The sequence below is a fragment of the Melanerpes formicivorus genome, unplaced genomic scaffold (genome assembly GCF_026170545.1).
Source record: "Melanerpes formicivorus ecotype bairdi unplaced genomic scaffold, bMelFor1.0.p_v2 SCAF_25, whole genome shotgun sequence".
In the NCBI taxonomy this organism is placed as follows: domain Eukaryota; kingdom Metazoa; phylum Chordata; class Aves; order Piciformes; family Picidae; genus Melanerpes; species Melanerpes formicivorus.
In genome coordinates this window covers 7,091,044-7,117,580 of record NW_027142377.1, presented here as the reverse complement: position 1 = coordinate 7,117,580, position 26,537 = coordinate 7,091,044, and the positions used below count along the sequence as shown (strand labels likewise).

Sequence of the window (26,537 nt, the reverse complement as noted above, 5' to 3'; positions counted from 1 at the left end):
ATCTGGCATACATTTGTTGGTGTATTCTGCACAATGAATTTGGGTATAGTTTCAGATGGATTCATTGTGTGTCGTCTTGTGTTATCCCATGGAGCACATAGCAGTAGTCTGGTCCTGAGGTGGAAACACCATATTTGGAATCATAAGGATATCTAGGCCAGATGGAGATTTTTATTTTTATATTATGAACAAATTATTTTAAACTCCCACCTAGTGCAAGGCAGATGTTACACTGATGGATTGTTGTCATTCCTTGTCTTTACGAAATAAACAAGCCCAGATCATACATGGAACTCCATAAACACTTCAGGCAGTGACACCTCACAGCATGCATTCCCACAGACATTTCCTATCAGGACAAACAGTTTAATTGGCAGGTGCCTAGTTTTATTCCCCCAAATTAGAGCTTTTCCATTTTACCATATAGTTCAACCCATGAGTCTTGGAATATGATGAAAAATATTTCCCAAGAATCTGTAGACATAAGAACTACATCTGCTTATGAAACCAGAATGACACTGGGGGGGAGAAAACATGATGTTGTTACATATATCTTAAGTGTGTTTTGCCTGTATTTCCCGCAGACTATCATATAAAACATGTGCTTCACTTTGAACAAAAGGTCTAATGCAGTGCTTCATGCGGTTCTTTCGGATTGCAGGCAAAGGAGATGCAGCAGATGGTGAAGCTGGAAGCAGAGATGGATCGCAGGCCAGCAACAGTGGTCTAAAGCCTCAACACGCAAACTGAAGTTGGAGAACACAGCATCCTTAAAATGAGAGCAACATTCAAAATTGCATTGCTGAGGTTGAAAAGCAAGCACTTTTTTATTGTGGGCTGGGTTTGGGGGGGGGGTGGGGGGGTGGTTAGGGCAGGGGTTTGTTTTTTTGGTTTTAATATATAAACTGTAGCTATAGAGCACCAAGTCTCTTCTTACTTAACACTGGGCACTGAATTTCCTTTGTTGGATTTCCATAAGAATTTCTTTTGAGAAAACACTCGTCAGAAGATGAAGACATTTTCTTAAACCCAGTCCTGTATTCCTTTCTGTATCTCACCAGGCAGCTTGCCTGCACCACAATTACACAATCAGAGCCTTGAAACACAATAGATACTTTAAACATCATCTCAAATAGTCACAAAACTGTAGTCACATTGTGTTATTTACTATTTGAGTTCTCATGTGTGATACATTGTGTAGAAACCCCATGCTGCCAGACCCTGACTAAAAAAAATTCATCAGCTGCTCTGCACCTGATGTCATCAAGCCCACTGAACTGGATCTTCTGCTAAGTCACTGTAATAATCGGGATAATTTTAACATTAAATTTCAAGGTATTTTTCAGGCAGTAGGCAGATGAAAGTTAACTGTCTATACTCAAAAGTACAGTAGGTACAAAGTGACCGGCCACACTCATCAGCTGTCACAGTAACTTGACAGGGTATTTCTGCAGTCCAATGATGTCATTTCCAAGTGCTGTATCAACCCTATCATGCCTGAAAGAAGCTGATACACTGTAGGCTACTGCAATGGTTAGCGTGATGGAAATACACTGTATTTGTGCCAAAACTATCAGTGCTCTAAGGAACTACATATTAGGCACTTTAAGAAATGTTTACATCCTACATTGCTTGTATAGAAACCGCATTTTGATCCTGTTGCTGCAGACTCCCGATACTACAGTTCATTGTAACGTAACGATTGTTTAAATGGCTTTTAACAAAGAGTTTGCAACTGTGAAAATGTAAAAAGTATTTATACACTTCAGAATCACACCATTGTAGAAACTCACACACACGTTGCCACGTGGTAAAATTAGTAAACAGAAATGCTAAGAGTATGTTTGCATGTGATACAAATGCTACTAAGACTAATGCCTTCTGTATGACCCGTCATTCTACTAGCAGGTAAATGTGTGGCACAGAATATTGTTTGATTAATTGCAAAGACTTTCAGCATAACAAGGTCTATATATATATATATGTGTGTATATTAATTATGTGGGCATTCTTGATACTTGTAGTAAAAGTACATAACTAATTTAATTTTACACAGAAGTATTTATGCAGATTTTCAGAATTTCATATCAGGAATAACCTTTTTATGTCCATTAGATATAAAACCAATTTGCTAATGTGTTGATTTGCATGATTCCAGAGCTTGCTGTAGTTATATTGCAAAACAGTGCATGTAAGCATTCCGCTTGGAATTTGTCCATGCTGCCAATTCAAAGATGACTGCATGGAAAACTGGTAGTTTAGAACAAATCAGATTCCTGATTTCAATGTACTAAGCACCAATTACTTTGTTGTATATGCTTGTACAAACAAATTCTACATATTCCTATAAACAAAATAAATGAAGAGAGATGTTATTGTCAGTCCTGAGATGAAACTTTCAACTTCTCTAATAAAAACCTTTAAAATTCAAAATCTTTAGTTTTGACTGTAATGAATCATAGGGGGGTGGTGTTAGTACCTATACATTTTTAGTAAGTTGTATTTCCTGTAAAAATGTGCATAGTGTAGATATATTTCTGTCACAGCTTATTTAGTCAGAGTCTTATTTCTTTTAAGTGATAGAAGACTCCGGCATTGGTCCCTGCAGCATTACAGAACTACCTGAGCACAGTGTAGCAACACTACCCTGAGATACAGCGACCTGAGTACAGCATAGCAGCACTACTGTGACGTGCAGCAACGTGAGTACAGTGTAGCAGCAAGCAAGCGCGAGGTCAGTGAAGTCTTTAGGTGTTTGAGGTAGCATTTAAACTACTAATACTAATTCAGAATTCCCATTCTGATGCCACGTCACACATGGCGGCACCTCCTGCTCCTTGCAGTCCATAATGCTTTAAAGACAAGTTGTGTACTGGGAGTAGCTCTTCCTACCCTCTAAGCTCAGCTCAGGTGCTGGAGGGAGCTGGGAGCAGCAGTGTTTTCAGTGTGCTGTATGGAATACAGCATCAGAAACAAAGCACCAAGTTTTATTCTTTTTTTAATTAAAAATGTCTTTTGAAACAGGTCTACTGTAGACAGTGCACTGCTATGAGCTGTAATTTACACTGTTGTCTGCTGCAGTCATTTCTAGCCAGTAAGGAGAAGCAAATGGTAGGCCAAGTATGGAGGACACCAGCTAGTGAAGTGTTGAATATTACTAGTTTCCTTAGACTCACTTACAGCCTGGCTGGAAGTCCTTGCCTTAGCTGTATGAAGAAATAACTGGAAACAGAGGACTGGGGTTCATCTCATGTTCTTCTCTGAAGAAAATCAAACTTGCCTGTCTTGATTCCCAGGTAAGTATCCTATGCATCAGGGCATACACTGGGTTTAGAAGGCTAGAAAATGCAGCCTTTTTCCAAGTCTGTGCTCACTGCTCTCAGCCAGAAGCGAAACATTTATCAAGTCAAAGAGAAAATGTGCTTCTGTGAAACCACAGAGCTGAGCAGCCTCAGCTTACAGGCTTAGCTCCCAGAACTGTTAGGTATTTCATCCGTTGGTGATTTAGCATAAAAGCTTAAGACACTAAAATGAAATTAAGTGATTAATTTTGTCAGCTAAGTATTTTGAAATACTGTTTAAGTAGTATTTGATTCCAAAGCTATTTGAAGTTTGGTTGCTGATGTAATGAGGTGAGAATTTCCATTGAGATTAAATAGGCTAATCAATTTGAACACTGATACTGAGTTAAAGCAGTTTAATATGTCATTTCCTGTCGGGGTGATGGATTCCACTTCAGTGAGATTTCATTGAGGAAAGTGGCAGATTTTCCCTTTCTGAATCTCTTCAGATAAATTCAGTGCAGCTGTGATGGGGAGGGTCATTGCCACCCCATCTCACAGGCAGCTCTTTCACTTCTCATAATTTGGAGGTCATTAATTTCAGTGTTTCCAGGCGGCAGGGGGGTTGTTTAACTCCTGCCCCGCTCCACTGCAAACTGCATTGTCAGAGACGAAAAATACCCCTCAGGAGCTGATTTCTTCACAGACTTAGTTGCCCACGGGCTCCCTGTGAAACTGGCTGCTAGTGGCAGATGCGCGCCAGAGTCACTTGGCTGGGAAACCCATTCCTAGGGATGCACCAATAGCAGTGGTTCCGGTGCCACAGCCCCACTGTCACTACACTCTGCTCCCTGTGAGGAGGCTGGTAAGAGTTATTGCTGTCAGGTAGTTGGGGGCTAATGGGGGCATTTGATTCAGCCTTCAGAAATCCACAAGCAGTCTCTGCAGCTGGGGGGTAAAGGGCATGTTCCAGGGCTGGCTCCTGGTAATCTAATTTGTGACCATAAATTGGCCCTGATCACAGCATTTCAGGTCAGCTAATGCTGCACTGGCTGCCTCAGGTGAGGCCTTTCTGCTCTCTCCACTTTTGGGGGCTTTCTTGGTGTTAAGAAATCTTAGGCCTTTTCCTTTTTTTGCCATGGAAAGCAGGATAAACACAGCTCTGTAGGCTGGGAGTGGGGATTGTCACTGAAGCCTTTTTTTGTTGTTGTGCTCTGCAGCTAGTGGATGCCAGAAGAACACAGTTCTGTGCTGTGGGGCTCAGGGGCTGTGAGTCAGGCTTAACCTTGTCTCTTAACACAGCTGCTCTTTCCCAGCTGCTCCCTGTGGAATCTCCCTACACAGGCTGGATGCAGGGGTGACTGCTCAGGATCACGCACTTTTCTGGAGCTTTAGAGGCTACCTGGAAACGTCAACAAAACTGGAGACTGAATAGAGGTCTAGAGGAGGAAATAGAGGGTAGTTAAATACTTGAGGTCATCAGAAAAAGACCCGGGGAAGCCAGGCATTAAAATTGCCACAGAAATACAGTCTGTAGCATTCACAGAGCCTCATGTAGAAGGTTGTGGGTTTTATTTTTTAACCCCTTTACATAGTCCCTTGAAACTGTTATCTGCAGGTTAATTCTGTATCACAGCTGCCACAGGTCTGGCTCTATTTTGGGAAACAGGAATGACTATCATGAAACAGGACAGAGGAAATGTTCAGAGTATATTTAATATGTGCATCAAGCAGATGAGGAATTTCAGTAGGATGGTTATAAACATTTTAAAAAAATAAAAAGGTTCTTTCAGCACCTCCTTTTATTTTTAAAGGACCGTTGCCCAGCAGGAACACCCCTCTCTGCAGGTGTGCCCAGAAGCACCTGCCTGCAATCAAAACTCACCTTTCAGCTTGCTTCACAAGGCCCGGGGCCGTTTTCTCCAGACTCCTTTTCCTGAGCTAGTAATGTGAATTGTTACTGACTGAATCCGCATACCGCCACAAGCTCCTGAGATCCCTTTGGCTTTTAAAAGTACAGCTCCGTGGGGGAGGGCTCCTGCTCCCTGCTGATCCCGGGATGGTGGCTTTGCAAATGGTAGATATTCGGGTGTGCTCTTGGTACTGGGACGAAGGTGGCAGCTCACTAAAAGGCCGTAAAAATTCGTAATAAGAGGCGGAAAAAATATTTTAACGCCGTCTCGCTCGACGAAAGGAAAAAGCGAAGCCGCGGGGTGCGAAGCGGTGCTCGGCGACTGGGGTGCCGGTGGGGCTGGCGCTGCTCCAGGAGCGGCTGGGTCCGGCTGGGCGGAGGCCGAGGTGTGCCCGGCTCGATCCCGTCTGCCACTGGCAATGCCTCGGAACCCCGGGGAAACCGGCATCTCAGCATGCTCTTGCTGGAGGTCCCTCCGCCGGCCCCGGGACTGCTCCACACAAGCACGTCCAGGATTGTTTAATGCACCTTCTCGGTGCTGTAGGACCGCTCCCTTTGGTGCGCGATGGCATGTTTTGTATTACGGTATGTCACAATATCTGAAGAGCTCAGGTGTGTTGATGGTCGTTGACAAAAGGGCACCGAGTTTGCTTCTGACCTTGCCACACAAAAACAGCTGCACGTTATTAACTCAGGGAGCAGGTGTGCGCCTTCACCGAAATTGCGCTCTGTGAGCAGCCAGGGCTAGACTAGATAATCCCTCCTCCACCCCCTCTACTGTCCCAGTTCAGTCGTTCTTCTGCTTCTCCGGCGGGAGTAGCCGCCTGTATGGCCATGGCTGTGCAGAGCTCACCCGAAGTGCGGCCCCGCTCACAGCCCTTGCCTGGAGGGTGCTCGGGGTAGTTCAGCCCCGCCTCGGCAGCATGTCGGGGCGTCCCGTTTTGTGCGCTGGGATCCCCTGGGGATCGCTGAGAGCCCCTCCGCCGGAGTCAGCGGGCCCCCCCACCTAACACTGGAGAAGCAGGGAGGTGGGGGGGGGGGAATCCCTCCTCCCGGCCCTGCCTCCGCGTACGCGCCGTCTCTCGGCGTGGGTGCCTCCATCAGCTCAGCCGGCAGCTCCCCTCCTCCTCCCCACACACCCACACACTCTTGCCCGTCCCTCCGCAGCACAGTGCTTTTGCAGCAGCTCCAGAGACGGGAGGTAGCTCAGGTTTGGGGGTTTTACCTATTGCTTTGGGGTGTTTGGTTTTGTTTCGTTGTGGGTTTTTTTGGTTGTTTGTTGTTTGGGTGGGTGTTTGGTTTTTGTTTGTTTGGGGTTTGTAGTTGGGTTTTTTTTTTTTAATTTTGTGTGTGTGGTTCCCCCCCCCCCCCCCCCTTCCTCTCTTTTCTTCGGGGCGCATCTTTTCGAAGGAGCAGCAGCTGCGGACACACTGGAACCAAACAGCAGGATGGCCGGAGGACGCCTTCCGGGGCTGCTCTTCCTTTTGCGTGAGTATCGCGGCGGCAAGTCGCGACATGGAGCCCTGTCGCGGTGAGGCAGCCACTGGCGCTGAGACACCCCCCACGTTGTTCCTGCTTCACCGCCGCTGGCTGCCCCATCTCCACTGCCCGCTCTGTCGCGACAGGGGCGCCCCGTCGTGACAGTGGAGCTTACTGAGGCGGGCTCGGGGGACGGGAGGGGTGTTAATGCCCTGGTGGCTGCCGACATTCAGCTCCTCTTTGCCCGCAGACACTGTGGCTCGCCTGGCTGCCGAGCAAGAAGTTGAAAATCTCTCCGGGCTTTCCCCTAACCCCGAAAAGGACATTTTTGTGGTGCGAGAAAACCGGACGACATGTCTCATGGCGGAGTTCGCCGCCAAGTTCATAGTCCCCTACGACGTGTGGGCGAGCAACTACGTGGATGTAAGTGGGGCCCGGTCCCGCGGGATGGGGAGTGTGGGGGCGCTGCGGGGCTCCGGCTTGCAGGTGCTGCAGCCGCGGAGCCACTGCACCTTGTCACGGCAGGACCGGCAGTGCCGGGAGGAAAGGGAAATCCGCCGGTAGTTTGGGAAAGTCCTTTATCGTCTCCGAGGATGTTCAGCTGGGGCTGGGGGATCGGGAGTGCTGCTGGCGTCCAGAGAGCCTCCGGGCCGCCCCCTTGAGCCTCCCTGCCCGTTTGCAGCTGCTGACGGAACAAGCCGATATTCCGTTGACGCGGGGCGCCGAGATGAAGGGCAAGTGCGGCACCAACGAGTCGGAGCTGGAAATCTCCTGGCTGGAGCAAGCCTACACCCTCAAGCTCTCCTTCCTGAAGGTACGGGACTCTCTTCTGCACTCCCGGCAGCTGGGATGAAGGGTGCGTGGTGGTTTTGCCGGAGTCCTGATCCACCTTGTTTCAGCAGGAGGGGCACAACACGTCCCGGGGTCCGGAGGCCTTCTGGAGGCTCAGCCGAATCCAGTTCACCTATGACACGTCTGAGCGCACCTACTTCAAGGACGCTGTCAGCCGTAAGCGCCGTGGGCCCCTGGGGTTTAAAGAGGGTCTCTCTGATCTGATGAGCCTGGAGCTGGGGCAAGGGACACGTACACCCCACAGGCTACTCACCTAAATGCAGTTTAACAGGAAAAAAGAAACCCCCAACCTGCCCAACGAAGTCAGATCCGGGTGCTGGGTTTAAACAGACATGGGGGGTTATATTGTTGTTTTTTGTGGTTGGTTTTTTTTTTGTTGGTTTTGTGGTGTGTTTCTATTTTATTTATTTATTCTTGTTTTGAAACACAATGATTGCTGTGGAAAGAGAGCCCAAGCTCTGCTTGTTTGCTGTGCTGCCCGGGGCCCTAAGGAGGTGGGGAGGGGTCCCCCTGGTCTGGAAAAAAATGGCCTCCTTTCTTGCAGGAGATGTTTTTTAAGATTAATTATATTCTCTCTTTTGTTGATGGTTCAATTGGTGGGAAAGCAATGATTTTCCAAGATTATGACAAGGTGCACGTCAATATCCATACCCCCACATGCCTCCACACCAAACCACCTCCTTTTTCTCACTTGATTTCATTTCTTCTGGCTTTCATTTTGTTTTTGTTTCATTTCTGCTCAGAAATGACTTGGTTTGGATTGAAAATTTAAACACTTATTTGCAAGTCCTTCTTCCTCAAGAATTTCAAACTCCAGTGAATGGTACACCAAGAGTTTGTGGCATAAGACACCCTGGACACGGAGATATTTTTCCCACTGGTGTTTATACTGTTTATGTCCCTGAAACCCAGTGATGGCCATGCCTCATTCCCCCTCTGCAAATGAAAAACAATGATTGCCCTTCTGTGCTGCGGGAAGGGGAAAAAAGGGCTGCAGAGTGGGAGGTGGAAGGCATCTCTCGTTCCACCTTGCTGAGCTGCATTTGGCCTTCATGTATAAAACAAATTTAATGCAATGGGAAAATATTTTCTCAGAATCTATATTTTGATGAAATGGTCATGTTGTATTCTCAGGAGAGGTGTTGGGGCCTGTTTTGCTTTGTCGTAAGGTCCTCAAATTGCATTGCTCCTTCCCATGTGAGCTCAGAGCCAAAGTACAGCTGCAGGAATTACAGCTTCCTGAATGAAGGGAGTATTAGCAGAGTTTGTAGCTGAAACCTGCATGCATATCAATAGAAACTATTTCTCCATCTTTATGGACTTCAAGTCCTGCGACATGAGCATGGCTGGCAGTGTTTGAGCCAGCTCTGCCTTTTGTGCTGGCAGGAACATGCACTGGGGCCATCCATTCCTGCTTGTGGGCAGGCAACCCCAGTGCAGGACCTGTCCTGGTTACATGGGGATGTTCTGCCAAAAGCACAGTGGCCACCCCAAAAGAAAATGCTGCTTTAAGAATAGTGGAGTGTGCAGCTGTCACATTACACACAGCCCATGTACCCTTGTGTTCGATCATTAGCTTTGTTCATAAAGTTACAGCGGGCCCCCTTGACGGGACTTGACCTCTGCTGTTTCTGCCCCTTGGCTAGCCGGGAAGCACACTGCCAGCTCACACCAGCTCTCTGCCCTGGTCACCCCAGCTGGGAAATCCTATGAGTGCCAGGCACAGCAAACCATCTCCCTCATCTCCACTGACCACCAGAAGTCTGTGCAGCTCTTGCTGTCAGAAGTCCGCATCCAACCCTTTGACATCACCGCGGATTTTGTTTTCGGTGAAGGTAAGGCGCAGGGCAAAGGCACGTCCTGCATCCATGAGATACTGATGCTGCCTTTGGGAATGTTGCAATGTACATTAGGAATTTGTGTCACACTTTTATCCAAGCACCTTCTCTTCTCTCCAGCAGGGTGTCAGAGCAGTCCCCCCAACCCATAGCCTGCCTCTGTGTCCTCCCCAAAGCCCTTCAAATTCAGTCCAAACATGGACTATTACTGCATGCGTATTGTCTTTGGTAAAGACTCATCTAGTTGGGTTGCCAGCAAGCCACAGAACTGCTTCATTCCTGGGGAGCCCTTCAAGGCTCTTTGGCAGTATGGAAGGTGCTTCAGTATGGTTTCAGGGGCTTGTTAGGGTCACTGCACTCTGAGGAAAGTTTGGGGGTTCAGTAGGAGGAATTAATGTTAATTGTTGGTAAAAGAAAACGTGAGTTGGCACACACTGTTCATATCAAAGGGTTGTACCAAAATCAGCATTGATACTGCTGTGGGGCAGAATGCCTGCAGATTTTGCCTGCCTTTATTCTGAGGAACCTGCAGTGCCCCTCCTCCCCAGTGTCCCTCTGCCTTTTCTGTCAGGTTGAATGAGGGAGTGTAAACATGCTCACCTGAATTATGGCTTTGGGACTAGTTCCCTTTTTACAGTCTTAGCAAATTAGTTAACTCCATTATTGTAAGAAGATGCAAATAAAATTTGTAATAGGCAAATCTTTGAATAATGAGCTAGAAAATGGTGGTGTTATTTTCAAGCCTAGCATTAAAACCCTGGGGCTTTATTATTTTGCGTGTGGGAAATGTTTTAGAACACAGTAAAAAACCAGCCCTGACTACAGAGCTGAGCAGTCATGCTCGTGACTCACACTCCTCTAGCTCGCATAGTAAATACGTGCTATTATGTACGCTGGCTCTAGCAGAGCTCTGCCTGGCTGGATTACTCATGGCAAGGCCACCTGTAGTACCAAGTAGGTTTTATGTGTGGACACAAATCTTTTTTCCTATTGAAGTGGTTCCACATTTTGTATAGGTTACAGGGAGGAAAATGTAGAATGTAATACGTTCCTATCACTTTTTGTTGGCACGTCTTCATCTTCTTTCTCCTCTTACGGATTCAGGCCTCCTACACTCAGGGTTTGACGGGGCAGACCTTTGAGTAAAGGGTGTTTAAAATGTGCAGGTCTGGACTTGGTTTTAGCATCTGTATCTCTGTGATACCAACCTTGTCAAGTCTGATAGCCCATAGTTAAAAAAACTAAGCTCAGGGTTCATTGCCAGAAGGAACTGCCTGCCTTTGTTGTGACCACATTTGTATCAGTGAAATACTTAATTGTTTTTCCCCCTTTGTTTTTGCAGTTTGTTGGGGTTTTTTGTTTGTTTGTCTTCCCTCTGTGAAGTGAGATGACCCTAGTTGGTTTATCAGTCTTTATACGCACATGAGAAATTCTGTATCCTGAGGAAATCACAGTTTTACTTCTCAAGCTTCCTGTTTTTTTTTGTGGTTGCTCTCATTATTCAATTACACTCCCTTTTATTGAATTCCTCTGAATTTATATAGCAAAGAGCACCTGGAAAGGATGGCCAGAAATGCCTAAGAGGTCATTTTATCAGTGAAGCTTCACCAGGGGCTTCGCCGCTTCACTCAGCAGCATTTCCCCACCGGTACTGCAGACCGGCGTGTCATTGACACATGCGTGGTAAAACATGATCCTTTGTGGGGTCTGAGAATGGCTGCCAATCTTAAATTACAGTAATTACCCTTCTTCTTTTTGGTTCATTAATTTCCCATTAGGTAAAATTCCTATTAATTATGAACAAGCTGCAGAACATTTGAAAATATTTTAGGCTAGAGAAAGAGACCTGCTAGAGCAGCAGAACTGCTGGGCCGTGGGAAGGTCAGGACCCTCTCACCACAAAGAAATGGGGGGAAAGATTTAGCCATTAGTCCTGACACTGTCCTGTCTGGGATACATTTGAAACCTTGTAGGGGGTGATTGCATTGCTTTTGGGTTTTTATTTTGGTGCTTAAATTCGTGCTAGAACATTTGGGGTCTGTTTTTTTGGGGGGGTGTTATTTTGGGGGGGTTATTTTTGGTTGTTTATTTGGTTTTGTTTGGGTTGATTTGGTTGGTTGGGGGGTTGTTTGGGTGTTTTTTGGGGGGGTGTTTGTTTGTTTTTAAGACATTGCTTCTGAAGCTCACAAATACATATATAAGTATGTACTTTTCAATTTTCAATGCAAAAGCAGCAGAACTTGGGAAGCACTCCTGGTTTTAACGGGGAAAATAAATGTATGTACATTTTTCAGCTTTAAAGATCAGCAAAAAGAAAGCTGGATCCAGGGGGTGTGAGGAAAACATTTCAGTTCTGAAAATACCTGCAGAAATAGTCAATTCTGTTGTCTTCAGTAAAAATAATGCATAGTACTAATGCAAAAGGCTATGAAGAATTAAGGACCAGGATGCTAGGAGAGCTCGTCTCCCTCTGACCCCCTCCCCCAACCCAACAAGGGCCACGCTTTCTCAAGGGCTTTTGGCACAGAGTAGCTCCTCTTCCTAAGTTGTGCTGCCACATTTGAAAAAAACACCCTTTAAGCTAATTGCTTATAAACCCTCATCTTAATAGCTCCAAACTTCAGCCCATCTTAGCAGCCACAGCAGCAGCTGTTTTTCCATCCCTCAAAGGAACCCCTGCACCGATCCTCAGGCTTCTGGTCGTGACTGCGGGAAACAGCTGCTATTTTTTTGCTGTGCTGCTATTTGTTCTGCAGAAGGATGCTGAAACAAGAAAATGGGCCTGTTGGGTGGTTTCATAGCCTAGTGCTGAAATTGGACGAGCACTCACCATAGAAACCGTGGCGGTGTGTGAGCCTAGGTGCTGCAAGGTGTTGGAGGAAGCACAGCACAAAAGAACAATGAGGAGCGTACATAAATGTCTCCTCTGTATCTTCCTGCAGCCTGCGGGGTGGCATCCCTCCAGCAAAGGGGTGACCCCACTGGGCTGGGGAATGCAGCAAAATGCCCAGCACCACCTGAACTTTGCATGTAGTTAAAATTTGCCAGGAACCTTTTTGCCTTCCTGAGCTGAGGGTAAAGTCAGGGATTTAGGAAATCTTTAGATCCCTGTGGCCACACAGGCAATTTTGATGGGAAGGGCTTTTTTTCCTGCAGAAGGTATTGATTTAAAACACAGCAGTTCTCAATGTGGCAGTGTTTCATTTGTTGTGCATCAACCAGCACACTTGCCCGTGTTGTGCTTAATGTGGTTAAGCATCTGAATTTGGGTCTGCTGTGGACATCATGCAAAACCTTCTCCACTCCTTGCTCCCCCTTTGCTTTTTTCTTTGCTGACAGATAGGAACGATGCTTGTTACCTACCTTCCCCACAGTGCAGTGGACCTCAGTGTCTGCACAATGTCTTCAACTGTTGAAGTGAAAAATGCTGTGTAAATGTTTAAGCACATTGTCATAAATGTGAAAGTACTTTTGTTGTTGTTATAAAATGATATATTTTAACATTATAGTAATCTTAAAATGCAAAACTCATCCTCCTAGCCAGTATCTGCAAATGTGGTTTTGCCTGGCACTTGTGCCTCTGTGCTGGGTCCCTTCCATTCCCACTGTGGCCTCTGAGACCAGACTTTGGTGATGTGCTCCAAAAGGAGAAGTGTATGTGTCTGATGAGGAAGAGGTGTTGATAAAGCAGGAGGTGTCTGCTCTATAAGGCTGCCTTTATCTTTCTGCCTGGGGTGGTGCAGCTGGGTTTCTGGGTGTGCTGCCTCTGGAGCCTGCTGCCTTCTGTCAGGATAAAGAATTATTTTCCTTGGCTGCTTGCAAGAACTGACACCTTTTTGAGTTGTAACTCAGTTAAATACAGCCACGTCTTTCTGTGGACACCAGAGTTTTGGTGTGTCCTCTGGCACATTCCATGCTCTGTAGCCTCCTTCCTTTGGCAAAAGCTGGGAATACAGACATTGCAAGCAAGTGCAATTGGTGCATCAGCACACCCCAGCCTGTCAGACTGCAGCTGCATGGTGAGTGCACAGGGATTACTCTAGCACAGAACCTTCCTGTAGGATGGGTGCTGCTTGGTATTAGCATGTGGATTCAGGGGCTCAGAGCACCCCTAGCCCCAAGGCACTGCCTTCTGATCTGGGCATGCCAACCTGTCCCTGTGCCTTGGTATTATGAGCCTGATCAGGCCTTGTCATCCTAAATGGGGAAGCATTTTATAAAGCTCTGGAAACCCAGTTTTAGGAACTAAATAATAATCAGAGGGATTTTTCACTCTTCTTACTATGAACAAACAAAACCCCTGCATTGCAGCAATTGCTGAATTGCTTGTAACACAGTCCTGGTGATTAATCACTCCTCTGGTGAAACAGTGAGCAACCTGAACCGAAAAGGACATTTTCTTTGTTCAATTACATTTCACTTTGTGAGCTGTGAATGAAGTGAAACAAAAAGGCCAATGTTTCCTGATGGCATCACTGTGAGCCCGGTGCTGGGGGGGGTGCCACAGCTCCCAGGGGTGCCAGCACCAGTGATGTCCCTGCTGTCACCTCTTGTCTGGGCCTGAGGTGTCTGGGTTTTTCCTGCTCTTTGCCACATGCCTCTAGGTTTGTGGAGCATTTGCCATTCATGGTTATCACTGCATCTTGCAATTAGCTGCCTGGGTAACCCATCTGGATTGTCTTTGGTGACAGCAGGAATTAGTGGTGTCCTGTGTATCTGCTCATCTAACATGCAACCATTTTGGGGTTTCTCCCTCCTTGTTTTTTTATAAGTAATTGCTCTTTTTATTGTTTTCATCACAATTCTAGTACTATGAAGAAGATGATCTAGAGACAAGAGCACTCTCTGTCCTGTACCCCATAACACTTTTTTTCCCCCCCGACTTGGCATTTTAATTCTTTTTGGTCTGGCAGCCCCATCCTGGCAGCATTGGCTCTGCCTTTCTATCAGCACAGATAAGCAACACTCCCATGGGGGGAAAAAACAAAGTCAATCATGAATCTGTCATTCAGGCCTGCAGTAGACTCTGCAGGTATAAAGGAGCTGAACTGGCATTACCAGTGTTAAAGTGTTTCATGATCTTGGTGGCCTTTGCAAGGTAAACAGAAAGGTGTTTTCCTGTTGTAGCTGTGGTTGTTATTACTATTATATTCTAGTGGTTTATTGCACTGTGATGGGGACTCACAGGCCAGAGAGAAAAACACTTGTGTTCCTTCTGCTTATCCTTTGCCATAGTTAAGAAAAAAATGTGGGGTACCAGCATGCTTGTTGACCACAAACATGCATGTGCTCTGCCAGTGCTGGTAAAGTTCTCATGAGGAGCTCACAGAGATGCAGGAGATCGTTAGATCTCTCTCATCTCTCAGGGCATGCTGGATCTCAGTCAACCTGCAGATAGAGGGTGGGGGGAAAGTCTTTTAACAGTGAGCAGGATAAGTCTGATGCAGGATAACTTGAGGAAGACTTGAGGGCTTATGATGGAATATTTATAGACTCTACTAAATAAAGCACATCTTTAGCCACAGTCAGGAAACTTTTCTTTTTGCTGTCCTGTTCCCAGCAAGGCCATTGCTATACAGATGTGGCAAAGGCCTGAAAAGGAACTTAGGGCATGAAGGATTCTTTCCCTGTCAAGTTGGCTGGTTCAACAGGTATTAACACTCCCTCCAAACCCTGCATTGTGATGGTGATTTTACTTTCTTTAAAGCAGATGATTTTCTCCCTGGGACTGCAATGACAATTGCTGGCCGTCCTTGCTGCTGCAGCTCTTCTTGCTGTGCAGGGACCCCCAGCACAGAGCTGCAACTCCAGGGAGGTCAGATTACTATTGCAGCAGTTCAGATCTGAAGTGGCTCATTCATTTCTCTCTTTCCTTCTTTCTTTCTTTTTTCTTTTTTTCTGTTTTTATGATTTTCTTGGGTTTTGGTGGTTACTTTGGTCTTTCTTTGTGGTGGGTTGGTTTGTGTTTCGTTTGGTTTGGTTTTTCTTTCCCTGCAGAACACAAGTGCCCAGTGGACCAGAGGGAGCAGTTAGAAGAAACCTTGCCTCTGATTTTGGGCCTGATACTGGGGCTGGTTATTGTGATAACCCTCTGCGTTTACCATATCCACCACAAGCTGACAGCCAACCAAGTGCAAATTCCTCGGGACAGATCTCAGTACAAACACATGGGATAGGGGACAGGATCAAGCAGCGCAAACATGTCAGGTAGAAAAAGCAAAAGCACTTTTTTCTCAAGGTTTGGAGTGGGGCAAGAGACGGTATTCACAACACCTAACCCTGGGTATTTCATAGAGACACACAAGGTTAGGTTTTAATATAGTTAGAAGGCTCAGAGCATCTGATTTGAGGCGGGCCTGTGGCAGTAAGTGGTATGAATACCTTCTTAAGCAGTTAGGCTGATCAGCTGGAAATGGAAACGCTTCACATATCAGAGTTTAACACGGGGGCAAAGTTAACTTTTTTGTTTGTCTGGGGTTTTTGTTTGTTTCTTAATTTCCCTCAAGTGACTCTTAGCATGTACTGCTCTCTGGCAGTGTTCAGCCCTCTCCGTTATGTCCCTTTCAGGGAGCAGGGCTGGGGATAGAGCCATTGCATGTAAGCCCCTAATGAAGGGAATCAAACCTCATTCCTGATGTTTGCACTCATGCTAAGGAAAGGATGAAGGTGTTGCAGGTGTGGCTGGGGGGGGGGAGGGGGGAAGGGGAGAAGAAGGGTAGAACCTCAAGCTGGTATAAACTGGAGTAACTCCAGTGGAGCAGCCTGTAGCCAGCTGAGGAGCTGATCCTATGGTTGAGACTGAGTGAAGAAAATTTGGTTTTGCTTCTTAAGCCACATATGAACTAAACTATAAAAATAGTAAAAAACAAACAAAGTATTGTTGCAGACATTCTAAAGTGCCATGCTACTGCAAGTCAACTGAGAAATGCTTCTGGCTGGACATCCTGCACGTATTGTGATTGTTGTTGAGATGTTACATTGCTACCTGCAACTGATGTTTTCACAATGAAACAAAAAACCACCCAGTAATGTTGAAGTTACTATGCAGATTATTCAGGTATAATCTAATGTAACAGAAACAAATACAAGGGAACCTTCAAAATCTGTCCTTAAATGTAGACAATTTTTAAGATGAATTAAAACATACACATATATAATACTTGATTTGCTGCCTTGTTTTGAAATGATGGGATGCTTTTTACTAACTCCATGATACTGGTGTAAAAATGCATTGTCTGAAGGGATATTAAAGCTAGGATTTATGCTAGCATTTGTTCTAGGAATGCTTTTAGTGCCAATGGTTTGGTGAAGATGCGGTGGCTGCTTAGTATTCTGCAATTGACTGGTTATTTCTAATATCCTTTCAATCTCTTGGCTGGTTTTTCCTTATGTGTTTTGTGCACAATGACACATTTTGTTCTGGTCCCACCTAGTTTGCTCTGAAACCTTTGACTCCAGTGTTACTGCAACAAGAGTTAGTCCAGACCTGTTAGTTTAGGGTATAGAAAACACCACCTTGAACTGATCCAAAGAGGGACTCATGCAGACTGTCTTCTTTCAGCTTAAAACATGGTAATAATGAAAGAAAAACAGTAATTTCAATGTTGAGAAATGCAAGAGGAGAAAATGAACTGTGTTGTGATGCTGTGGCCTCCTTCAAAATCTGAGGTTTGTTTTTGTCTTTTTTTCATGAAGGTGGATGCAGCCAGAGCCTTCTTTAGTCCATCTTACACAGAAATGAGACAGGAATCAGCTCTACTTCTTATTTTCTCATCTGGATGTAGGAAGCAAAAGTAAGCACTAATGAGGCTCGTGGGTTTGCCCTTTGCTTTTAAAACTTCAGTGAAAAGTGTTCTGGGCAGGCTCTAGGCTGCCACTGCCTACATGGAGCTGATCATTATTAAAAATCCTAAGAAAAGAAGAAAAGGTTCTTTTAGAGGCACCTAGAGAAAGCTGTAGGTAGCAGGAGAGTGAATAAAAGGATTAAAGGTTCATTCTTAATAGAGGGGGGGCATAGTTAGCAGCTTTGTCCCACCTTGCTCTTACCTGCCCTCCAGCCAGCTCCTGTTAGCCTGGAACTGCCAGCTTCTGTAACTGACATCTCCCCAAAAAGAGCAAATGAACTACAGATGCCAAAGGAGCTCCTTCCCCTTCATAGTAATTTATCTTCTCCATATACACTTGGGCGAAGGCAGCTGCAGGAATGAGCTGTTGGGTTGGCATGGTTGTGCAGGATGGGGATGGAAAGTGCACCAAACTGGAGACATCTCAGTCAGCAAGAGGCTAGTTCCCACCCAGCCAGTCTGGTGTCAGTAGAAGCAATTTCTGATGGTTCACTTGAGTGTAGTTAAATATAAAGGACTAAATACAAAGGAGTTGGATGCTGTCTGTGAAAAATAGGGGAAAAGAACTTTGTGGCTTTAAACAAAGAGGAGGGTCCTGGTTTTCCCCTGTGCCATGCTTCTCTAGGAGAGATGCTTAGGGCTTTTGTTTCCCCCTCTTTCTACATATCAGTTTGGATATCAAACCTTTAAGTGGATGGTATGAAAGACAGCTACTTCCCTTCTGCTTGCCTTTAGTAGAAGCTTGACAGAGGTAAGGAAATGCACTTCGCAGCAGTTGTATGTGGTTTTGATTTCTGATTACCCCCAAATTTCTAAGCCAATGAAGGGATGACCATAGCAGTAGTGGACTTGGCATGTCTTAGCTTCCTTCCATGACCCCTGGATGCATCCAGCCTTGCACTGTGGGTGTTGCATAGCTGGTGGCACATGCAGGGTAGATGTAAAGTACTCCTGAATATGCAACCAAGTCTTAATGTCCCTTTCTCTTGGTTTCCTGCTTTTACTTGGTGTGATAGCATAAGCCATCAGTGGCAACTCCATTTGCACTATAGTTTCTTATACCCTAGAGAAATTGTACTTGCTCTGCAGAGTGGGTTCTCAGGAAGGATCATCCACAGCTGAGGCGCTGAGAGATACTTCTTAAACCCCACTGCTCTGCAAGCGCAGCATTCAACAGGTTGCATTTAACTTTTCATAGCCTCTCTTGGAAGTCACAGGTCAGGGTTTACAAGGAGCTCTTTGAAGGCAACAACACTTGGGAATTGGCTTAGCTGTCTTTAGTGTCGCTCTTAGGAAAGGCAGTGGCTGGTGGGTGAAGCTACTGGCTGAGTATTGTCTCTTATTGATGTATTGTTCCTGAGGAGGCGAGTTACATAGCCAATAAATACCCCAGCCTGTGCTACTAAAATGCTGAGTATTTGCAAACACTTGTAGGACTGCTGCCCTCAGAAGAAGCCATCATTCCTCAGTGACAGGCAGGAATAAGCGCACGGGAGTAGCCAGCCGTGTGCACAGCTCAGCCTGAGCCTATGAAGCAGATGAATGCATCTCCTGGGTGAATGGATGCTCCCAGCTAAAATCCTAAAACTGAAAAGTGAGTGGGTTTTGGTTTTGTTTGGTTTTTCTTGTTGGTTGGTGAGGTTTTTGTGGGGGGTTTTTTTGGTGTGTGTATGTTTGTTTTCCGAGAGGCCTATCAAGGGCACAGTGATGAAGAAAATGGCTTTTGCAGCATGGAATGCTGCAGGGACCAGGATGAGGGCTTGGGAGCCATTGGGTTGCAAGATCCTCCAACAATGTCAGGGTGATGAACACAGCTCAGTCAGCTGTGTAGCCCAAGGTTGTGGACCATGATTGTTTGCTGGTTTTGTTTTTTGCCTTGCTTTATTTGAAGTTAAATTGTTGTTGTTGGTGGTGTTTTTTCCCAGTGATCGCTAATGTGTTTTGAAACATTTATTGATAGCAGCAACCAAAAGTAATATAAACCCTCACTTACAAGACTTGAAGATGCTTAAGAGGGCAAGAACTAGTCTAGATTGGTTAGCTGAGTGCTGCTGCTGAGGAGCCTATGTTTCAGAAGGCAGGAGGGCTGAAGGGTGATGTGCCAAATACTGGGTAAAGGAAAAATAAAATAAAAAAGGAGAGGGAGAGGGGTAGGGACAGGAATTATTTAGGGGACAGTGCTATCATCAACCAGGATCAAAATTCATTAGCACTGAGATGATGTTCCGGTTTTTGAGGTCTTACTCCTGCCTTGTTAAATTGTAAAATTATAGCTGGATAGCAGCATATCACTCTTTGTGTCTTAAAGTAGTAAATACAATCAAAAGTATAAAACAACCTCTTTGCTTGGACCTGTACAGCCACTGCCAGCTCCTGACACCTTCCTGTGGGGGGCAGGTAGACACAGGTTTTATGTAGGAGCTAGTGGCTTCCCTAACCCTAAGCTTTCATGGTATGGGCACATGAAACCCCCAACCCCTGAGACTTTCACTGAGGCTGGGGTTTCCCAGAAACAGCCACACAGGAGTCAGGATGCAACTGGATAAGCACCAGGGGAGCAGGGCTGAGCAGCTGTCTTTCAACACAGGCACAGCCAATGACACACTGAAATCACCAGGGGCAGTTTTATAAATATATATATATGTGTGTGTGTGTGTGAGTGTGCCTCTATATACATGTGTATCTTTGATACATATCTACAAGGACTCTTTTTTTTCTTGCTCTTTGCTTGGTCCAGCACTGTGTGACTGAATCCAATTTAGAAAACAGGATCAAAGCCTAGGAAGAAAAAACACACTGAAAAGTTAAGCATTTATTAATTAATTTATTGAAGTTGCATGTGCATTTGTCTCACCAGCAGTTGGTGTTCACAAAAAAACCCTTTGAAATTGACAAAACCTTCAGTAAACTTGATGAATAGTGTTTAAAGTATCTAATGATAAGAAAGTTGCAGAAAATTCTTCACTTGCACAGCCTAAAATGTGCTGAATATCAGAGAAAAAAACCCCCACCAACCCCTTTTTATTCAAAGATGGTTAAAAAAGTTTACTTGGTGGCTAGTAAGAGTTTCACCTGTTTGTCACTGCCTCTGTTGGCGCAGCCTGTTCTCCTAAGTTGTCAAGCCTACAGAACAGAGCCCCCTTGGAACACTGGGTTTTGCACTCTGCCAGGTTTCTGCAGGTGGGGGCAGGTGACAAACAGGTTTGCTGTAGCGGTGTTTTAAAATATGCAAACTGGGTAAAGAAGAGAAAGCAGCAGGGAGTGAACCACACAGCTGTAAGAACAGTTGTTCCATGGTTCAGTTCTTTGTCTCCTCTTTGTTTCTCTCCCTCCAAATACTCCTTAAGGGTAGTACTACAGGAGCTCCTTTGCTGTTGGCAGCACTGCTGTCCCACAGGAAGATTTAAGAAACAGCTCCTGCCAGGTTTATGTGGTTGGTTATCATTTACTACAATAAATATCAATTCATTTATTCACTATGAAACCCCCTAGGAAAGAAACTTGCAAAAAATTTTCACAAACTTGGCCTTGTGTTTCTTAATGGTACTGCAAAATGAGGTAAGGAAAAAAACCCACAACCTTGAAAAAGATGGCTTTGTATTATACAGAATTAAAAAGAACTAATCAATAAATAAAATTCATTTATAATTGAAATAATTATGGAGCACTTCTAAAAATTTTAAAGGTGAATCTATCCAGGCCTACAGTTAACATGCAAAGTCATCCAACAACTAACACAAAATTGTACTGCAGTAGTCAACTGTTGCATCAACATTCAAAAAGGTCTAGACAGCAGCACGACTTCTATATGGCGAACATCTCGTGATGCATCACAACACCCTGCACTCCGCAGACCTGCTGGGCGGGCAGCAGCTCCTGACATCCCTTTCCACTGCCAGAGCGTGACAGAAATGGTGGTGATTTTTGTGATAACAAAACTGGCCCTGTGGTGGCATAAAGCAGAGAGGCTGCCACAGGATGGAGAGGTGACCCTTGAGCAAACCTGTGGCAGCGGCATTGGCTGGAGAAGTGGGGAGGGAGACCCTGGTGCCCGGTAACATTCAGCAGCAGCTCCGCTGGCTGCTGCATCACTGGTAGCGTTGAGGGTGAGCGCCCACAGCCAGCCTGCCAGTGCTCCCACAGGTGTCAGTCACCCTTGGCTCTTCAGGCTGCCATGACGACAGGATGAGAGCTCTCCTCACCCCAGTGGAAAATCTGCAAAACCTGACTTCCTAAAGGTGTGTGGTGGCTTTTTTCTGGTTTCAAAAGGGTTAAAAAAGTAGGAAAGTTTATCCTCTCAAATTCTTGCTCAATGACATGGGTTACTTCAACTAACACAACAGTTACGTGACAAAGTACTGCGAGTTATCAAAACGGACTGTACAGGAAGGTACAAATTCGTTGCAAAATACATTGCGCTGCTATGACCGAGATAAAAAGTGCTTTGTCTTTTGGGCAGAAAAGTGTTCTTCTAAAATAGAAGTGCCCTAGCCTGCAATAAAACACCAGTTGTGCTAATTAGCTTTCCAACCTTGGTTGCATTTGTTGCCTTCTCCCTGGATGGCTGAGAAGACACCAGCACTGGGGTGCAATGGTCCACAGCAGAGTGTGGCCACCTGACAGATGACCGGATCACTCCCCAGTCCCCCACAGCCCGAGAGCACCTCGTTGGGTTTTTACATACTGCGTTATTTCTGCAGGGCTGGTTTTCCTCATCAGCCTTCTCTCATCCCTGCCTGTGTTTCCCCTGCAACTGCTGGGATTCCTACGCAGCTGTTATCCAGACTCCGCACTGACTTCCTCCCAGAAAGTTGTCAGCTTCAGCGATGCCTGTGCTGCCTCATGAGGGGCACAATGCAAGAAGGGGGTCCAGCCAGTTTGAGAAATGGGTGTCTCAACAGTTCCTGTGCTGTGGCTCTCTGCAAGGGCTCCCGCACCAGCATCGAGTCCAAGAAGCCCCGGAGGACTGAGGAGACCTGCAACATTACACCCGCATTAGAGGCAGACAAAGACACCAGTTTTCAGCCTACACTGGGTCAGTGCCTCCTGCTATCCTTGGGAAGACAAGTAACACACTGAGCTTTCCCAGGACAACAGGGAAGGGCCATGTGGCTTCTCTCTGGTGTTAGAGTTGAAAGCACTGGGGTATCAGTGGGGAATGACACAAGCTGCACGGCTTTGCATGTGGTGGGGGAGAAAAGCATTAACATGTAGTGAGGGCTCAGCTCTGCATTCTAGCACACCCAAAATGGGAGCTACCCAGAGGCTTTGGCACTGGGCATGGAGGTACCAACCCATTCATAGCCTGACTGATGTGCCACCTCACTCTGGTCCTTGGATGTGGTGGGAACTACAAAATTCTTCCCTTTGTTGTCACTCACTACAAAAGCAAAGCCACAAAAAAAGGCTAGAGTCTGCTGATGGCTTTTGGCCTTGCATCTTGCACGAGTCCTGTTTAGGACCCACTGCTCCTGGCACTACCTTCAGGATGCAATGGAATTGTATGGCTATGGCTTTAATAGGCATTTGTATGGGAAAGCTCCTTATCAGTTATGGGAAGTCTGACCTTGTGCATGTCCTTCACCCGGGGCGGTAAGTTGTCCCGGATTCGGCGCATGGCCTGCAGTGGTGGCTCATTGAAGTAAGGAGGTTCACCATCTATCATCTCTATCACCATGATGCCCAGGGACCAGATATCCACCTGTAACACACAGGCAGAAATACTGCTTAGAGTGCAGCAAGAGGAGCTGACAGGCTCAGCATTTGGGGTCATGCTGTTGTACCTGTTGTGTCCAGTCTGAGGCAACAGTCTGGTGAACGATCCCCTAATTACTTTCTTTTTTTAACCAGCCAACAATAGTTTTTCCTTCAGAGCACCAAGAGCAGTGGAGAAGTTAGGAATGCGTTAGGAACCCAGGTGTAGGTGATGTCCACAGCAGCACTGCTACAGCACACCCTTTTAAGAGGCTGGCTGCACCCTACCACCCTGCATTTCACCTGCACTGGTCTGAACCCATGGAGTGGTCACCACAGGCTGGTTCTGCAGTGCTGTAGAAAGCTGCACCTGGTGCAAGAGCAAAGCACAACTCAGCTGCTGTGAAATTAGTCTATTTTTCCTGCCCCTCAAAGACTAGGAACTCTCGGACCCCAAGGCAAATACAAACACTTCAAGGCCCAGCTCCAGTACAGGTCACACATTGCACAATCCCTTTGGAAAATGATTCAGCTCCAGATTAATTAAAATTAACAACCTACAACTTGGTTTTTTCAGTTGGTGGGTTGGTCTGGTTTGGGTTTTGTTTGTGTTTTGGGTTTTGGTGGTGGTGGCTGGTTGTGGGTTGGTTGGGTTTTGGTTTTGGTCCTGGTCTGCTGGAAAGCTGCTCCAGAAACCAGTCCCCCCCAGACAGGAATCTGAGGGTGGTAAACTGGAGTCAGGGGTGAAACCAGCAGCCCAGCTGAAGTGCATGTACACTAATACATATACAGACAAGAGAAGCTGGAAGCCTTGTTACAGCAGGGAAGTTATGATGTAGTTGCCCTCACAGAAATGTGGTGGGATGACTCACGTGACTGGAATACTGTAATCGATGGCTACAGGTTCTTCAGGAGAGACAGGTGAGGGAGGAGTAGAGGGGTGGGCCTGTACATCAGGGAGGCTCTAGATGCCATGGAACTAGAGATCAAGGATGATCAGGTTGAGTGCCTATGGGTGAAGATTAGAGGGAAGGCCAACAAGGCTGACATCCTGGTTGGAGTCTGTCATAGACCACCCAACCAGGATGAAGAGGTTGATGAATTATTCCATAGGCAGCTAGAGGCTGTCTCAAGATCACCAGACCTTGTTCTTATGGGTGATTTTAACCTGCCAGATATCTGCTGGGAACTTAACACAGCAGAGAGGAGGCAGTCTAGAAGGTTTTTAGAGTGTATGGAGGATAGCTTCTTACCCCAGCTGCTGTATGAGCCTACCAGGGGTAGGCTTGACCTCCTTTATACCAATAGGGAAGGGCTGGTGGGAGATGTGGTGGTTGGAGGCTGTCTGGGGTGCAGTGACCATGAGATAATTGAGTTTTCAATATGCAGTCAATCTAAGAGGGGCATCAACAAAACCTCTGCTCTGTTCTTCTGGAGGGTGGACTTCAGGTTACTCAAGGAACTAAGTAATCAGAAGGAACCTTGGGAAACAGCCCAAAGAGGGCTGGACCTACTTCAAGAAAGAAATCTTGAAGGCACAGGAACAGGCTCTGCCAATGTGCCGGAAGATGAGCCACCGGGGCAGATGGCCAGCCTGGATGGGCAATGAACTTCTAAAGGAATTAAGGGAAAAAAAGAGGGTGTATCATCTTTGGAAGGAAGGAGAGGTAACCCGTGGAATGTTTAAGGATGTTGCTAGGTCATGTAGGAAAAAAATCAGAGAGGCAAAAGCGCAGTTAGAACTTAAGCTGGCCACTGCTGTGGAAGACAATGAAAAGCATTGTTATAAATATATTAATGGTAAAAAGAGAGGCAAGAGGAACCTCCACGCTTTATTGGACCCATGGGATCCATGCTAGGGTGCTGAGAGAGCTGGCAGATGAGCTGGCCAAGCCGCTCTCCATCATTTCCCACCAGTCCTGGCTGACCAGAGAGTCAGAGATGACTGAGGCTGGCCAATGTGATGCCCATCCACAAGAAGGGCCAGATGGGTGAATGTGCAAACTACAGGCCTGTCAGCCTGACCTCAGTGCCAGGAAAGATTATGGAGCAGATCACTGTGCACCTGCAGGATGGCCAAGGGATCAAGCCCAGCCAGCATGGATTTAGGAAGGGCAGGTCCTGCCTGACCAACCTGATCTCCTTCTATGATCAGGTGACTGCCTGGTGGATGTGGGGAAGGCTGTGGATGTAGTCTACCTGGACTTCAGCAAAGCCTTTGACACCATCCCCCACAGCAAACTCCTGGCCAATCTGTCAGCCCATGGCTTGGACAGCAGCACTCTGAGCTGGGTTAGGAACTGGCTGGAGGGCTGAGCCCAGAGAGTGGTGGTGAATGGTGCCACACCCAGCTGGCAGCCAGCCACTAGTGGTGTGCCCCAAGGATCAGTGCTGGGCCCAGTCCTGTTCAATATCTTTTTGATGATCTGGATGAGGGGATTGAGTCAATCATCAGTAAGTTTGCAGATGACACCAAGCTGGGGGCAGGTATTGATCTGTTAGAGGGTAGGAGAGCTCTGCAGAGGGACCTTGACAGGCTGGACAGATGGGCTGAGTCCAAGGGCATGAGATTTAACACATCTAAGTGCTGGGTTCTACACATTTGCCACAACAACCCCATGCAGTGCTACAGGCTGGGGTCAGAGTGGCTGGAGAGCAGCCAGGCAGAAAGGGAACTGGGGGTACTGGTCAATATTATGATGAACATGAGCCAGCAGTGTGCCCAGGTGGCTAAGGCGGCTAATGGCCTCCTGGCCTGTATCAGAAACAGTGTGGCCAGCAGGAGCAGGGAGGTCATTCTGCCCCTGTACTCAGCACTGGTTAGGCCACACCTTGAGTACTGTGTCCAGTTCTGGGCCCCTGAGTTGAGGAAAGATGTTGAGGTGCTGGAATGTGTCCAGAGAAGGGCAACAAAGCTGATGAGGGGTTTGGAGCACAAGGCCTATGAGGAGAGGCTGAGGGAGCTGGGGTTGCTTAGTCTGGAAAAGAGAAGCCTCAGGAGAGACCTTATTACTGTCTACAATTACCTGAAGTGAGGTTGTAGCCAGGTGGGGATTGGTCTCTTCTCCCAGGCAACCAGCACCAGAACAAGAGGACACAGTCTCAAGCTGCACCAGGGGAGGTTTAGGCTGGATGTTACAAAGAAGTTCTTCACAGAGGGAGTGATTGGCCATTGGAATGGGCTGCCCATGGAGATGGTGGAGTCACCATCCCTGGAGGTGTTTAAGAGGAGACTGGATGGGATGCTTGGTGCCATGGTTTAGTTGATTAGATGGTGTTGGGTGATAGGTTGGACTTGATGATCTCAAAGGTCTTTTCCAACCTAGTTAATTCTGTATTCTGAATCCCCATTCTCCATTGACTGTAATTCCTGTCACTTGCCAGCCCACATACAGCCAAGGCCCATTCATTCTGCTGTTGCTTTTTTTGCCAACACTATCCTTCAGCTTAAATCTTCTTCCCTCCCCCCTCTCCCCCTTCTGAAGTGGAAATCACATGTAGCTGTAAATTCAGCCACTTTATAATCCCTTCAATGTTATTAATGGGCTAATAATAGCTTATGTTATCATCTCTGAAAGACCTCCTAGGATGTCACACATCGTGGGTGAAAGTTGGTGCCTTCAGGGTGCTCTCAGCC

General features: G+C 46.4%; 3 protein-coding genes across 20 annotated transcripts in view; 2 read left to right on the top strand and 1 right to left on the bottom strand.

Moving 5' to 3' along the window:
* The window catches only part of PLCB4 (phospholipase C beta 4), a 165,270-nt gene extending 162,171 nt beyond the window's left edge, over positions 1-3,099 (top strand). For 8 of the 9 annotated variants that reach the window (XM_068153185.1, XM_068153183.1, XM_068153188.1 and 5 more), the window contains one exon: positions 662-836. In XM_068153185.1, coding sequence (XP_068009286.1) covers positions 662-750 — 89 coding nt within the window. In that variant the 3' untranslated portion in view covers positions 751-836. Of the gene's footprint in view, positions 1-661; positions 837-2,577 lie in introns of those variants that run through there. The other variant, XR_010989135.1, reaches the window with a different exon arrangement.
* Positions 3,100-5,597: 2,498 nt separating this feature from the next.
* Positions 5,598-17,030, top strand: LAMP5 (lysosomal associated membrane protein family member 5). Of its 4 annotated transcripts, none has more exons than XM_068153199.1 (7): positions 5,598-5,778; positions 6,604-6,681; positions 6,923-7,095; positions 7,355-7,486; positions 7,575-7,680; positions 9,171-9,359; positions 15,360-17,030. In XM_068153199.1, exons 1-7 carry the CDS (start codon positions 5,613-5,615, stop codon positions 15,536-15,538), a joined length of 1,023 nt encoding a protein of 340 aa, XP_068009300.1. In that variant the 5' UTR covers positions 5,598-5,612; the 3' UTR covers positions 15,539-17,030. The 4 variants fall into 4 exon arrangements, with proteins under 4 accessions (XP_068009300.1, XP_068009301.1, XP_068009304.1 ...); XM_068153200.1 differs by lacking the exon at positions 5,598-5,778 and adding an exon at positions 6,194-6,394 and having other exon boundaries at positions 15,360-17,029; XM_068153203.1 differs by lacking the exon at positions 5,598-5,778 and adding an exon at positions 6,225-6,403 and having other exon boundaries at positions 15,360-17,029.
* Positions 17,031-20,010: 2,980 nt separating this feature from the next.
* Positions 20,011-26,537, bottom strand: part of PAK5 (p21 (RAC1) activated kinase 5) — a 148,489-nt gene continuing 141,962 nt past the window's right edge. For all 7 annotated transcript variants that reach the window (XM_068153193.1, XM_068153191.1, XM_068153194.1 and 4 more), the window contains 2 exons: positions 22,773-22,907; positions 20,011-22,182 (listed from right to left, as the gene is read on the bottom strand). In XM_068153193.1, coding sequence (XP_068009294.1) covers positions 22,027-22,182; positions 22,773-22,907 — 291 coding nt within the window. In that variant the 3' untranslated portion in view covers positions 20,011-22,026. The remainder of the gene's footprint in view (positions 22,183-22,772; positions 22,908-26,537) is intronic.

What these genes read in the sequence shown, in the direction of transcription:
- LAMP5 (XM_068153199.1), top strand. Translation starts at nt 5,613, where the DNA reads ATGCCTCGGAACCCCGGGGAAACCGGCATCTCAGCATGCTCTTGCTGG. An exon ending in GGGCGAGCAACTACGTGGAT is followed by an intron (nt 7,096 to 7,354) that starts GTAAGTGGGGCC and finishes GCCCGTTTGCAG; the next exon opens with CTGCTGACGGAACAAGCCGA. An exon ending in TCAAGCTCTCCTTCCTGAAG is followed by an intron (nt 7,487 to 7,574) that starts GTACGGGACTCT and finishes TTGTTTCAGCAG; the next exon opens with GAGGGGCACAACACGTCCCG.